This window comes from Plecotus auritus (genome assembly GCF_963455305.1).
Source record: "Plecotus auritus genome assembly, chromosome: 9".
Lineage (NCBI taxonomy): Eukaryota > Metazoa > Chordata > Mammalia > Chiroptera > Vespertilionidae > Plecotus > Plecotus auritus.
In genome coordinates, this window is record NC_137783.1 from 106,304,844 (window position 1) to 106,319,604 (window position 14,761).

General features: G+C 42.4%; 1 protein-coding gene across 9 annotated transcripts in view; it reads left to right on the forward strand.

Moving 5' to 3' along the window:
• Window positions 1-14,761, forward strand: part of TENM4 (teneurin transmembrane protein 4) — a 2,454,724-nt gene that overhangs the window by 2,338,241 nt on the left and 101,722 nt on the right. For 6 of the 9 annotated variants that reach the window (XM_080687404.1, XM_080687408.1, XM_080687411.1 and 3 more), the window contains 2 exons: window positions 5,553-5,579; window positions 12,495-12,641. The exons of 1 other annotated variant lie outside the window; for it this stretch is intronic. In XM_080687404.1, coding sequence (XP_080543530.1) covers window positions 5,553-5,579; window positions 12,495-12,641 — 174 coding nt within the window. The remainder of the gene's footprint in view (window positions 1-5,552; window positions 5,580-12,494; window positions 12,642-14,761) is intronic. 2 more of the 9 variants (XM_080687406.1, XM_080687407.1) reach the window with 1 other exon arrangement.

The window sequence follows — 14,761 nt, forward strand, 5'->3', positions numbered from 1 at the left end:
AGAGGGAGGTTGACAGTCATAAATACCAGAAAAATGTCACAGGACATTGAAGAAGTAATGGGCTAGTCATAGTGGCTCAGATGAAAGGACGCTGGCTGGGAATTCCATTACCTTTCATTGTGTGGTGAGCATTTTCCATCCCTGTCTCATCTCCCCGCATGGCTACTCACTCCCGTGGGTCTCTGCCTGTGGCCAGCTGCATCCCTGCTGAGCGAAGGAGCACCTCAGTACTGAAGGAAGGCTGAAAGGCTTCGTGATAGAAGGGATAGAAGGGCAGGGCCAGGCCATGCAAAGGAGGGAAACAATGGCAGTGCCCCTTTTTTTTTTTTTTAATGGAAACAAGAAGGAGAAAGCCCTTTTTAAACTTGGACGGTAACAAGAAGCACTTTCTTATATTTCTGGGGAACTTCAGCTCCCTGTGAGGATCATTTAGGAAAAGAAAAAAAAAAATGCTGATGTGAAAAGTCAGAAATTCAAGTGTTACATTTTCTCTTGTTACCAGATTCTTATACAGAAGGTCATTCTACTCTCGCTAGCTCTGATGCCGGAGTATATTTATGTCCCACGCCAGGGAGAGAGCCAGGATCCACAACACTGACTTGGAGATTTCCACGCAGTGAAGGCAGAAGTGAGGAGGGCCTGTTTATTCACACTGCCACTCTCTCTAAACAGGAAAGCGGGACTTGATTGCTTTCAACAGCTGGCGCAGACAAATAAGTCAGGTCTGCGCTCCTCATGGTCAAGTCCCCAGCATCAGGAACTTTTACCCCAGTGACATTTCCCAGAGCAGATTACTAACCTTGGAAATGAATAGTTCCTTTGGTGGTTTTGCTCCATCTTTTAGCATAGAGGTTGGTTTTTAGAATAAAAGGAAATTTGACAGTGACATACTCTTTAACAGGCAGTTGTGGGGTTTTTTTTTTGTTAAAAAGCAAGAATATGTCACATTGAATTCTAATTCCTTAAGAATTATCTGTCTCTGCATCTTCAAGAAAGGTCAGACAGACCACAGGGTCAGTGGGGGCTTCTGTTTCTCCCTCTGTGAATCACAGAATGGGGTGGCCAACGGCCTCCTGGTGCCCACAGCACAGCACACCCATTAGTCAGCCTGACTCTGAGCTACCTGCTCCTGAAACTATCCAACAGATAAATAGGAATTTCCTATTTTTGCCCTTACTCGTTACTAACGCTCCCACTTGTATATATATCAGGGATTTTCAACCTTTTTCATCTCATGGCACACATAAACTAATCACTAAAATTCTGCAGCACACCAAAAAATATATTTTTTGCTGATCTGACAAAAAAAAGGTATAATTCTGATCCATTCATACTGGACAGCTATTGCTGTGTTGGCTGTTGTCATTTTTTTTTAATTTGACAATCTAAGGGAAGTCAGTGCTCCTAACTAAAATAGTCAAGAATTGCTTGTTTTAAAAATTCTTGTGGACCACTAGTTGAAAATCGCTGGCGTACATGGAACCCAGTTTTCCTAGTCTAGAAGTTAAGGTAAGATGGATTGAATTCTATCTATTTTTCAAGTATGTGATCAACACAGAGTCACCAGAAGCATGTTTTTGGAGATATTTTCCAGAAATTTTACAGCTCTCTTAAGTCTAGGGCTTGACCTCCAATTTTTTTAGCAAAGGCTGCAAATCACAGTTAAATTTAAGAAGGTGTTCAATTTTTTTTTCTATTTCTTTGAAAGCACTGCTCACATTTTGGATCACTTCTCTGATAGTTATTTTATTCAATTCAGTGCCCCTGTCTATAAAGTCTCAAAACACATGTGGGAAATGCCAGCTTCTGATTACATTGGTGAAATTCCAACCTTGACCCCAAAGCTGTGATTATTCAAGATGCCAGATATACAGAATTATTTACTGGGCTTCAGGAGAGCTGTCCAATCACATACGTCTTGATTCTTAAACAAATCCTCCTCTGGGAGTAAAGATCAAAATAATACTCTGATGATGCAATTGCTACAGTGAGCAAAGCCAGATGAAGAGAATTTATAAAGAAAGGCCACAAAAACTTCTGGAGTTCTTTGTCCACTTTCAAATGGTAGCTCTCAGAGTGGGGTTTTGTTTTTTTCTTTGTTGTCTAAATAGTCCTCAACGAAGAAGTCTCAAGTCGCTCACGAGGCATGGGCGCCTGTGTGATGGCCCCATGCATATCCCTCCTCAAAAGCATTCTCTCACAACACGGCCTGTGACCTGATAGGACAGATGCTGACAAGGAGAAAGAAATTGGACAGGGATCTATTCCAAGTTATGGGAGCAGTTGATGGTTCTGGGAGATTTTAGCACACACATGGTAGGGGTGGGAAGCGAGGAAAGTTAGTGGGCCTTGTGAGTTCCTGTCAGGATGATGCCTTTGGCCACTTATTCATTGACCACCCAAACAAGGAAGAGTATTAATGTATCCAACCTCTTAACAAGAACATGACTTTGATGGTTTGCCATTCATCTGAAAGAAATTTAGGTGATTATAGCCACCCCAGGCATGGCCTGCTATAATGAGCCTTATTTAATCTGGCCTAATGTGTTCCTATAATACAACTATTCAAGCCATCTGAGGCTCCTGGGGAAAAAGAGTGAAAAGCCTCTGGCCATGTTCTCCATAACCTCGGATTGGGAGCTCCTGAACCTTCTTGGGATTATCCTCAGAGAAACTTCTGTTGGTACAGGCAAGTCAAGGAAAGAAGTTTTCATGTTGGAAGTCATAGATATGCTAAAAAAGTCCAGATCAACCTCATGCGTAAGCTCAGAGTCTGTGTCATAGACAGCTGTGTGCCACCACTGTCCTCAGCTTCTTGCATAATGATGGGAATGTAAGAGCACAAGAAACATTTGTGCAGTGTTGAAAAAAAATAAGCATGGCCCAAGAGGGAAAATGACTCTACTGCCGTCATCTGAGGAGAAAGATGAACAAATTTTGTGAAGTCTGAATCCACCGTTCATAATGCAAACTTATGGAAGTTTTGCCATCTTTACTTAAAGTTAGGACTTTAAAATCATGATGAATTTTTAAGTGACCTTACTCATGGGTATGTGTGCCAAGATTATCAAGCAATGAAAGCAATAACAGTAAGGACTTCTGCATGTGCCTTTTGTAAATAAATGGTATTGGACTTCAAAGACATGGTTATCACTTTCATTTTCAAGAGCCAGAGACAAAGAAGCTCTATTTCATTCCCAGGAAACTGCTGGACTTAGTATGGACTGGCTGTTATCAGCTTTTGGATTCACAGTGTGGCTTGAAGTCACTGCGCAAAGTGGCCTCTTGATTTGTGGAGTGAGAATTTGAAGTTTTGAAAGTCCACTTCTGTCCCCTGAAACCCACAACACTGATTGCAACATGAGTCTACCTCTGTCACTTCTACTGGCTGCTATTGCTGCCTGCAGTCTGGAGAAATTAGTAAGCATTTTTTAAAGATATTAAAAGCGTATTTACATTCAATAGAGATCTTTATTACTAAAACATTCTCAAAAGTAGAATGGCACTAGAAGAGAGAGAGCTCTGAAGTCAGCACCTGGGTGTGGGGAGATTATCTTATAGAGTGGATATACTCTGTACTCATCACCGGAGCCCTGGTATCATCATTAAGTTTGGAGGCAAAGTGTTTCTTGCTGGAGAACTCTCTCAGAGTGGATGCTGCACGGTGATGTGTCCATTTGAATCACAATATTGGTGTCTCATTCAGCCTAATCATCCTTCCCAACCCTGTGAAAGACATCTCGGCTCACTCCATCTCTTCTGTAGCTGGAGGTCAGAGTTTTTACAAGAATGTGTGATTATGACCCTCAACAAAACCCTGCAGATCTGAAAGCTAGGAGCAACAACTGAGCCAGGAGATCCTGCGTGTTAGTGCTATCTGACAGCACATACTGGAAGGTGATGTCTGAGAAATTTTAGATCCTTTTGCAAAATTAGATGAATGAACTTGACTAAGACAAAAGTGACAGATGAAGCAAGAATCAAGAAAGCCTTCACCTTAGTCAGAGATGCTTCCCAGGCTGTTTTGTCTGTAGGCTGGCCCTGGTTTTCATTGTTTGGCATTCCACAGCTTTGTTTATTGGCTCCTGCTTAATAAGCCACTCGCCTTCATTTTCCCTGGTATAGCTTATTATGTTGTGGATGCCACAGCATCTATGGGAATGAAGGGGAAGATGCAGGCCCAGTTAAAATCTCCCCTTCCCAAATTTCTACTTGGCTATGCAGCCTCCAGGAGCATATTTCATCTCGAAACAGAGACCACCTGGATACTCAGGCTAAGAACAGAGCCTCTCTTCCACCAGTCTTTTGAGGCAAAGATATTCTGATAAATAACAATAGTATCTATCCAGAGGATTGAAAAAAATAAAATTTATGTTTTTTTATGAAGAGAGTAAGAATGTCCCTACAGTTTAGAGAACCCTAGGGCTTCCAGATAAGGCCCCACCATTGCAGTCCAGTCCTACTTACGGATTTTTTATTCATGTATGAAATCGAGCTGAGGATGGGAGCCAGCCTGGCAGAAAGCGTCAGGCCCTTCAGGAGACAGCCATCTGTCTGGCTTTTGTGGGAGCACACATGGAAGAGTCATAGAGAAGGGGGTGAAAGGGAAGCTGCTCAAATGATTAGGGCTGCAGCCTAGTTGGGAAAGGTGAAATGGGGTTACTGATTTATTCTGAGAATGAACAGGTCTGCCCTGTTTTAAACACACATATATGCACAGTGGGGTTTCTTTCAGAGCAACAGTTGACCCCTACCCATAAAGTAAGATTGCCAAATGATTTAGTGCTTAGATGCAATCCCTCCATTGGGAAACAAAGCACACATCATTCTGTCTTTTGAGTTAATAAGCATTGAGAAGGGGTCAGGTTTTCTTTTCTTTTTCTTCTTTTTCATAATGACATCCATTGACCAGCACCTTGCAGTCTTTGTAAGATGTGCCAAGGAGAGATGCCTCTTGCTTAGAACACCAGGCGTGCTGCAACCAAGTCTAGGTGGGCACATGTGTCCACAGAACATTCAGGAATGCAAACAGATAACTTAGTGGTATATTTGACCAAACACTCAACCCACTTCCCTAGAGCATATCAAAGATGACTTCAATATCACATAGTTCTAAATACCAGTTTCTTGGGGGCCCCTCTGCCCAAACAGGGTGCACCTGTTCTTAAACCACTGCTGCCCCAGAAGGGAAGTTGGATGCTGCTCTGGGTATACAAAGGGCAAGTTCTTGTTTTCCATAGAGCTGAACAAACCTGGCAGAACAGGAGCGTCCCATCCTCCTTTTCCTCCCGTTTTCCTTACCCATTTGTCATCTTGTTTGTATGATCACATTTGGGTGAAGTACCTTTTGGCCTTTCCTGGAGAATGTGCTTGCTCTCCCTCCTCCTCTCTTATGTTATCCTGTCTTTGATTTTATTTTCCCCACCATGGTAGGTCTGCCCCAAACGTGGGGTGCATCCCCTTTGTCTCCTCAGCACCTGGCATGGTTATGTGGCAGGCAGTATTGCATTTACTTGATCCTACCTTAAATGTCCTGTCTTTTATTTCCCAAGCGCACTATCTGGATAGGGTAGTTAAAGGTATGGTCTTCCTTCCTCTATTTTCCTATTGTCTTTGTGTGTGTGTTTGTGTATAAACATAAAGAAGAAATGCGTATATAAAAAAAGTATATATACACCCATAAGCATGGTGTCTAGATACTGCCACATCCCCAGCTTTGTCACAGCATCTACTGCCCAGTGGGTGGGTGTTTCGTCACAAGGTGATTGATAATACCCAGAGTGTCATTCTTCCCCCAAAAGTGCTCAATCTGTTTGTGACATTACCATTGTGCTATTGTCCTTCCCTCCCCATACACACATACACTCCTCATGCTTCCTACCCCATCTCATGTCACCCTACCCATCCCTTACGGCCCCTGGTCCATTAGAATTAAGACAGTGGGAACCAGAGTGGGTGGCCGGAGAGAAGAAGAGACCCCAGAGCAAGCTAAGAAACCTGAAGAGCTGCATTCTCACTGCCGTGTTCACTCATCCAACAACCACATACGGAGCACCACTATACTAGAGACTGTGCCAGGCTCTGGACAAAGGGCAAAACAGACCCCTGACCTCAGGGAGTGGGTGGTCTTTTGTTTTCCTTTTCAGAGGCCTGGCTTTGGTAAGTCTTCTCTTTGAAGAATATTCCCTACAGGCAAAGTTATTCCTTCTATTTTAAACATTTATATTAATTAGGTAGTGCCTAGTTTTCCAAATAGGCCTCATTGCTCTAAGTCTCAAGATGATCAGATACGTGTGCTCCTAAAGGATGCCAACTCCCCAGGAGAAAAACTATGCCCTATCTTTTTATCCTTAAGCCCTGGCACAGCACCTGGTTAAAGGCTCGTGCACTACAGTCAGGTTGCCTGAGTTGAATCCCAAGTCCGACACTTAATGAACTAGCTGACTTTGGGAAAGTTACATAACCTCCCTTCACTTCAGAGTCTTTATAAAAGAGGATGATAACAGGACCCACCACCTAGGGTTAGCGTAAGGATTAAGTGAAATAATGAACGTAAAGCGCTTAGCACATGGGCAGGAATGATGCTCAGCAAACATTAGTTATACTATTCTAGCATCATGTGCTCATTCTCACCCTTAATGTGGAGAAGGACTTTGTTGGTGAGACTAATTTGTGAAATTATAAAGAAAAGGTGAAATTGGCTTTTAATAAGAGATAGCAACTTCTGTTTAAAAACTTATAGAGAAGGTTTAGGGGAAACATAAATTACTAAATGCTTTTCAACTAGGACATCTTTGCCAAAGACTGCAGAGATGTTCCTAGACCCATCAGTGGATGCCTGGTGTTGAGAAGTAAAGTTCCTGTTATTTCACATGTTGGTCTTCAACTGAGAATAAAATCTTTCCAGCGAGAGAGAGTAGTACCTGTGAGTCTCTATAGGAATTTCACAAATAATCACTAGAGGAATCATCAAACTAGTTTAAATTTAAGTGTTACCATCTAGTTGGTGAATTTTTCCTACTAGGTAAAGAATTTCATATTCATGAATCAGTGAATCATAAGTTGCTTCAAAAGACAAATGTTTCTTGGTAAAATCTATGTCTGGACCAAGTCCCTATCTGGCTAACTTTCTGGTATAATAGGTACTAATCCTAAAATAAGAATTCAGAGACCTATATAATGCAGGCTCAGGACTTGTCAAAATAGAGTGCTTTGCAGTTCAAAGACAAGCCAACTTCTATTCTGTGCTTTCCAATTGTATTGGTAGAGACTAAAGAAATAGCATTCACTCAACAAATATAGAGGCCAGGAAATGTGGAGGCCACACAACAGAAACAGTCCCTTCTCTAGGGTAGCCCACAGTCTAGCAGAGAAGACACTAATAAAACAATTGCAACAAGATGAGAGTTAAGATAGGGGAAGTCCCCGGGGCCACTTAGCAAGGAGATCTCCAAGTTCAGAAGGGCTTTGAAGACCAAGATTGTGAACTTTTACATAAACAAATGAGAAAGCCACTGAAGGTTTGGTTTTTAAAAGCAGGATGATGACCTGGTGACATTTGTGATTTGGAAGGCTCAATCTGGCCACATGTTGGAAAAGGGCTGAGGGGGGACATTAGGGGACAATGAGGCCAATTAGACTATTGCTGTTATCTAGGTAGGAAATGATGGTGACCTAGATAACACTTCTAGGGAAGTGATGATAGGGATGAAAAAGTACCAGAGAACCAGAAAAAGAACCAGAAAGAAACAGGAGATTTTGATATGTTAGGTGGGTGTGTTTTTAGCCCCTTAACTGAAAAATAAATAACATCAAGGATTCTGAAAGTCTTCTAGTAATACCTGCTGCTAGCTTCAAGGGGGGCTTTTTCATAGGCTTAGCAGAAGGTAAAAGATAAAGCGGTCCCTTGTCATTTAAAGGGCATCATTTCTTTTGAAAAGCTTAGCCCTTCTCTAACCCTTAAAATTACGTTATTTTGGCTCTAGCAAATGCCTGGTGTGAGTCCTTCCAGAGGGAACTGTTAATGTCACTTGGGCTCTCTGAATTATTGATGAGCTTCAGGGTTTGTGGAATTAATGAGCTTCAGTAGTGGGTAGAGATGGACATATTGCTTTAAGAAAGTCAGCAAGTCACCCCAGAGAAGCCTTCCTCATAATGGCTAATGGGGGTGTGATTATCTCAGAAGCAAATTGCTAGGTGAGAGCAGACCTCATTCAACCCATAGTACTCAGGGTCCCTGTGAAACCCTGAAACTGATAGGACAGTGCAGATCCTCAGGGCATAAGTGGGTCCATTTAAAGAAACTGACGATGGATAAAGTGCCCGCCATTTCCCATGGAGGGATTTCCCTCCTGGAGAACACCTGCTTCTCCAGGCAGTTTCAGAGCAGCTCAGGATGTGTGCTCAAGGCACTGAGGGCTAAGATGCGCTCACTAGAGCAGGGCTTCCCACAGTGGAATGGAGCATTCCACGTTTCTGTAAATGGTTACGGGGGAGAGTTCTGAGGTCAAAATGGAAAATGTCCTCAGAATCTAATCAGGTTTCTTTATTGTAAGACTTTCAGAGCCTTTACTATATTAATATTGAGTGTGACTTTCTAGGATAAGACAGTAGGATGCAATGTTTTCCAAACTTATTTGATCTCAGAAGCTTGTTTTTTTATGACCTCAGAGAACTAGTAAAATTCACACTGAGGCGTACTTTTTGAGAAAGAAGACCCACTTTAAATCCCTTCTGGAACAAATTAGGGGAAGTAGAATATAAAATTCTTCAGATAATGGGATATATGGCATCTCTGTACACCCCAGAATGAACACAAGCCTGACATCCAGTCAAGTTTGTTGAAATTAAGAACAAAATCATCAAAGTTGATGTTGCTTTGACCTTCTTCCTGGGTTGGTTACACTGGAAGGAACTAACAGACATCTCATTCAAACTCTCATTTTATGGATGAAGAAATTGAGGCCAGAGAGGAAAAGTAACTATCCCAAGGTCCCACAAGTTAGTCAGGCAGGAGGTACCAGAACTGAGGTCTCCTGTTCCACTCATTGATTCATTGCAACAAATATGTATTGAGGGTCTGCACGGCATGAATTAGGCCCAAAGTTGCTTTTATGGAGTTTTCATTCTAATGAAGGAAGTAAAACATTAAACTAGTTGCAAAATTGTAACTTACATACACGTGGGACAGTTGCTCTCAAGAGAAGGACAAGGTGCTGGGAGAGCATGAAATGGTGGCCTTGGGCTGAGACACATGGCCCCAAACCCATCTCGCTCCTTCCCACACAGCTGTATGTGGATCCTCATGTCACTGGGCTTGTCTGAGGTCTCTTTGGCAAGGTTCGTATTTATGAGGACCATAGTTTTTGACCCAAATGTTGACATAGTTTGAACTGACAAAGGTTATTTTCTGGTTTCTGGATTTCTTAGTGCAGTTATACCACATTAAAATAAATAAACTCAATAATAATAATAATAGCAGCTATCTTTTATTGAATACCTACTTATGTTACCCACTGTGCTAAATAGTTGACATCCATTATTTCATTAATCTTCTCAACAAGTTTTTGAATTAGTTATTACCTCCATTTTACAGATCAGAAAATTGAGGACTAGAGAGTTAAATAATTTGCCAATCATCCCACATGTAGTAAGTAAAATGGTGATGCTGGGATTTGAACTGAGGTCTGTTCAGCTCCAGAGTCCACACACTATTACAGCATATGGTTTTTTTAAAAAAAAATTTAGGATTAAATATTGTGAAATTGGAACTGCTCTAGAAATTTAGGATCTGAAATATATAAAAAAGTTATTTAGTTTAGAAATAACAAATGTAAGGTGTTTAGCACAGTGGCATAGACCTTGAGTGTATAGCAACTGTCATTGTCACTACTGTCCTGAAGCATCTAAATCAGGGATTGGCAAACTGCAATCACCTACTTTTGTAAATAAAGTTTTATTGGAATACAGCCATGCTCATTCATTCATAAATTGTGTGTGGCTGCTTTCAAGCTATAATGGCAGAGTTGAGTAATTACAACAGAGACATTATGGCTTACTTGCCTAAAATATTTATTATTTGGAACTTTATTGAAAAAGTTTGCTGACTCTGATCTAGATAATTGCCTCTGTTTACTATTTTGCCTTTCTGTGAGCCCAACCTGAGGTTGTGAGTACAACATATGATATTACTAAAAATAGGAGGTAAAGGTAAGTAGAAGATTCAAATATTGTGTTCGAGCTATAAGTCAGGCTGTGTTTATCAGGGATAATTATCTTATTTAATTCTCCCAACTACCCCATTTTAAAAGTTGTCTGAGGCTCAAAGAATTAAATAATGCCTAGGTCCTACAGCCGCTGAGTGGTAGAGCCAGGCTTTGATATGGTTCCCAAGTTTGTGCTCCTGCACAAGAGATGTTCTTTGCATCTTACAAGGGGCTACACCTTAGAGCAAGAGAAAGCAATATACCACCATTCTTAAAATTTGGACCTTGTTTCCTCCAAGACTGATTTCAAATACAAATGAGGCCTAATTGACGGGAAGTCCCAGCCAGCTGGACACGAATTTGAATGGGACTAATTGGAGAATGAAGGAGCCTGTAATTGTTTAGACCAGGAGGGGTGGCTGATGTTAGCTAAGGAGTTAGAATGCCTGGGTGGTCGTCTGCACGTCACAGCACTGTGCCTGCGCTTTTACTGCTGCTTTCTCCACCACTTTTGGGTGTCAATGCTGGTGCTTCTCACCTTTCCCAACAGGCTTCTGCTATGCAAAGACCACATAGCCTACACTTGCTTCTAAACTTCTGGAGGAATCTCTCCTAGGCTTGGCATGCACACTCAATAAATGGTTCTTCCTTTGAATGGAAAACACAGTGGCCAGGTTGATTGATTGGTTGCTGTGTTGAACATCTCATATAAATGAGCATGTTCTTTTCTTTTATGTTGCAATAACAGTCAACTATCAAAAGTCCTTGAAACACTAAAGTTTTAGATTCTAATTGATTGGCCATTTAGTGAGTGCCTACCTTAGCCTCGGTCTTGTAGCTACATCACATTTGTCCCATTTAAGAAAACCAGGTCGATTCTCAGTTATTTCATGGCAGAGAATTCAGTTTGTAGCCAGATTTGTAGCCGTGTGCTGCTCATAATACTAAATTAAGTGTTATAGATGACAGAGTGTTTTCCCATCATACCTTTCCCTGAGACTGAGCAGAGGCAGAGAGAAGACACGGAAGGCGTGCCAGTGAAAGGTGGTTTTTTTAAATAGCTCCTCTGAGAAAGGCATCAGCAGGATTGTTAAAATGGGGACTTGAATGAAAACCAAGTAACTGAAGTGAACCAAGTAACTTGGCAGATTCTCAGACATAGATTTCTGAGCCCACATACTCAGAGAGAGGGTCATCAAACACCTATAAATCTATTTTAATAGTAATAAAAACTCCCACCTTATGATATATTCAAGGCAGAGTCTAAATATGGCCTGGCCCTTCTTGTTGAAATCATCCACAGCCCTCTCAGACAGATGGCCCTCCTGTGTTAGGTTCCCACCATACTCTGTACATCTCCCCTAGGACACTTAGCAGTGAAATATTTTGCTTATACAAATCTGTCTCCTTTGATAAGCTACATGCTTTTCAAGAATAAAAAGTAGGTCTTATTCATCTCTGTTCTTCCAGTGCTAGCCCAGAGAAGGTGCTTAATAAGTGACAGACAGGCAAACAGATGTCCAGATGAACAAAGTTAGGGGAGGGCATGCTGCCCATTTCTGCATGTACAATTGCAGACAGCCCTGGTTAGTCTCTCTTGTGTCAGTCACCAGGGCTCCTCTGGGTGTATAGCCCTTCTTAGTGGCTGCAGATAAGATGGGAAGAAAAAGACCCAAGGACGCCTCCTCAGAGCAAAGATAGTTGTTTATGAGAAAACAGGACAAAATAATTGAAAAGCCTGAGGTCCAATACAGCTGACCTAGTAACAAGAGCTGGAAAAAGTGTAGCTTTTAGAATTAGACCCAGAGGTTCTGAAGGGGTATGAGGAGTAAACAGAGAGATGATTTCTTTGTCCCAAACAGCTGCCAGAGACTGGAAAAACAAGAGTGAACAAGGAGCAAGAATCAGGCAGAAAGCTCCATTGGTCAGATTCCAACAGGCCTATGTCTACTGACTCTCACTTTAGAATCCTGATCACTTTTGAAAGAGGAGATTTTAGATGCAGAGATGTGGGTTTCAGACCTATCCCTGTCACTTCCTAACTGTGCCACCTCCTGACTGTGCCACCTCCTGTCTGTGCAGCCTTAGCAAGTTCACCACCTCTGAATCTGGGTTGCCTCTCAGGGAAGTGACAGTTCCTAATGCTACCAGCCTCCCTGGGTGCTGAGGGCACCGATGTGCTGATGGGATGTGAAAGCATTTTGTAAGTTGGCAGGCAGAGTGTGAATGTGTGTGACTGCAATGGGCCATGGACGATCCGACCTCAATTCTGTGTGCTTTGCTTTGCAGAGGGTTGCCCTGGGTTGTGCAATGGCAATGGCAGATGCACCTTGGACCTGAATGGGTGGCACTGTGTCTGCCAGCTGGGCTGGAGAGGAGCTGGCTGTGACACATCCATGGAGACCGCCTGTGGTGACAGCAAAGACAATGATGGAGGTAAGGCTGTGGCACCCATGAACCCTATGCAGCTTTGGGGTGGGGAGAGACTTAGGATGGAGTGTGGGCAATATTACTGAGTTAACAGGCCACCAGTACACCATCTGGCTAGTCAAGGAGGCCTGCAGGGCTGGCATAAAATTGTACATGTGGTCAGAATGAGCACATATCATTAGTTCCATTTGAATTAATTAAAAGTAAGTAAATGAAATTAATTGCCATCCGACAGCAAGTGCACAGGATAAGGCATATGGAGGAAAGAATTTTTCAATTCAATAGTGAATGAGTTGCCCAATAAAGCTATGAGAACCCCCGCACTGGAAGTGCACAAGAAGAGGCCATCCAATCCTGTATCACAGGAGCTGGCAGAAAGGATGCTTCTCCAAGGTTGAATTACATTTTCTCTTCTGTTCCTCACCAAGCACACTGGGGGTCACCTTCTGCCCCTGTGGGTTTATAATAGAATCTGTCTTTGCTGTTGGATTTTTTCTAAGTGCTGGATAGTCAAAACCCTAAGGAAGGGAAGCCTAGTCTTGTGGAACATTTATTACCTGAGAGTGAAGCTCTAACCCCAATTCTCTGACTGCCTGTATATCTGTAAGCAAGCTGCTTGATGTCTCAGGGCCTCATGCTTCCCATTTATAGAATGAAGCTATTGGATCATGAGGACCATTTCAGTCCTTACATTGGTGCTAGAATTAGCCTTCATCTCTCTGTTATGTAAACTTGGATAAATACAACCATGATGTGGTTTACTTTCCCAGGAATATGGACTGATTCTTCCTGACTCTACCTATCTTTGGGACTATAAGGAGAATAAAAAGATAGAAATATGAAAAAAAATTGAAACAGTTAAGCCTTCTTTTCTAATGATGACCTAGTTGGCCTGGTCCAGATGTGTTTGTGCAGCTCCCTCATATTTATGCCAAGGGACTTTCTAGTATACAGCAGAATAGGAAATCAACAGGTCAGAAACTTTGTATGCCACCCTTTGGGAATTTTCTACTTAGAGTGATTCTATAATCTCAATGCATCATAAGGATTAAAAGGCCAATTGTGTGTTATTGTGATTACTCTGGTTCATTTGCCTTGAGTTGGCTGTAGCAAGCTGGAAAGGGCTGGTTCATACTGCTGGTCTTACCTGAACCAACTTTTATTCCTTCTATCTGCTGCCTGCATCCAGGAAGTGATCGGGCCTGTCCACCCAGGCCTGGGCCCATGGAGTAATTGTCACCAGTAGTAGCTCATGGGGCTGGGCCTTGGTTGCTAGGAGAGACAGGGGGTCCATGTTTTCTTTCTGACACTTTACAGGATTGAAATATCCTGTAATCCATCAGAAACTTGAGTTCATTAGTTCTGTGCTCCATAAATACCCAGAACTCCTATTGTGGGGCTGGGCCCTTGACACAAAGATGAAGAAGTCTTGTCCCTGCACTTCAGGAACTCAAATGAGGAAGAAGGACCCAAAGTTAAGTGCTAACGGGCGGTCATAAGCAAGGTTGTAGAGTCAGATATTGGTCTTTGTGGGAGTAGGCAGGTGTTCATCAGGAAGGTGACACTTGGGCAGGTCAGTTTCCAGAAAGGAAAGGGCTTTTCATTCAGAGAGATCATGATGGCAAAGGCAGGCAAGGAAGGGAAGGGCACCAAGTGTCCCTTGGTGATATCGGTGGTCTTCTGGCAAGATAAAGTGCAATAATATTTGCTCTTCATGGGAAAGAGATGTTAACCTAAATTGTCTGCATAATTTGTCCAGCAGTTCCCTTCATTTCACCTGTGTAGACACAATTCCAGTGACCAACAGGAACTTCATGTAATAGAAGAGAAGGGCAAAGGGGCAGCCCCAGGAAGTCACTCTCTTCTCAAGAGTCCAGGATCTTGGCCAAAGCCTTCAAACAGCTATTGAACATCTGGGTAGCAGCCGAACTGAATGTCCTTAAGAAATGTGGGAAGAGGGTGCATCTCCCCAACAGCACACATACAAAAATAGGTTATTAGATAAGGTTCTCTTAGTCTCTCACGTGAAACGCCATCCCAGTATACCCTCTGTTTACTATCCTTCAAAGCCAGCCTTCCCAGCACTAGAACTCACCCCAGCACAAGAGTGAGCCATGTTTAGCTGT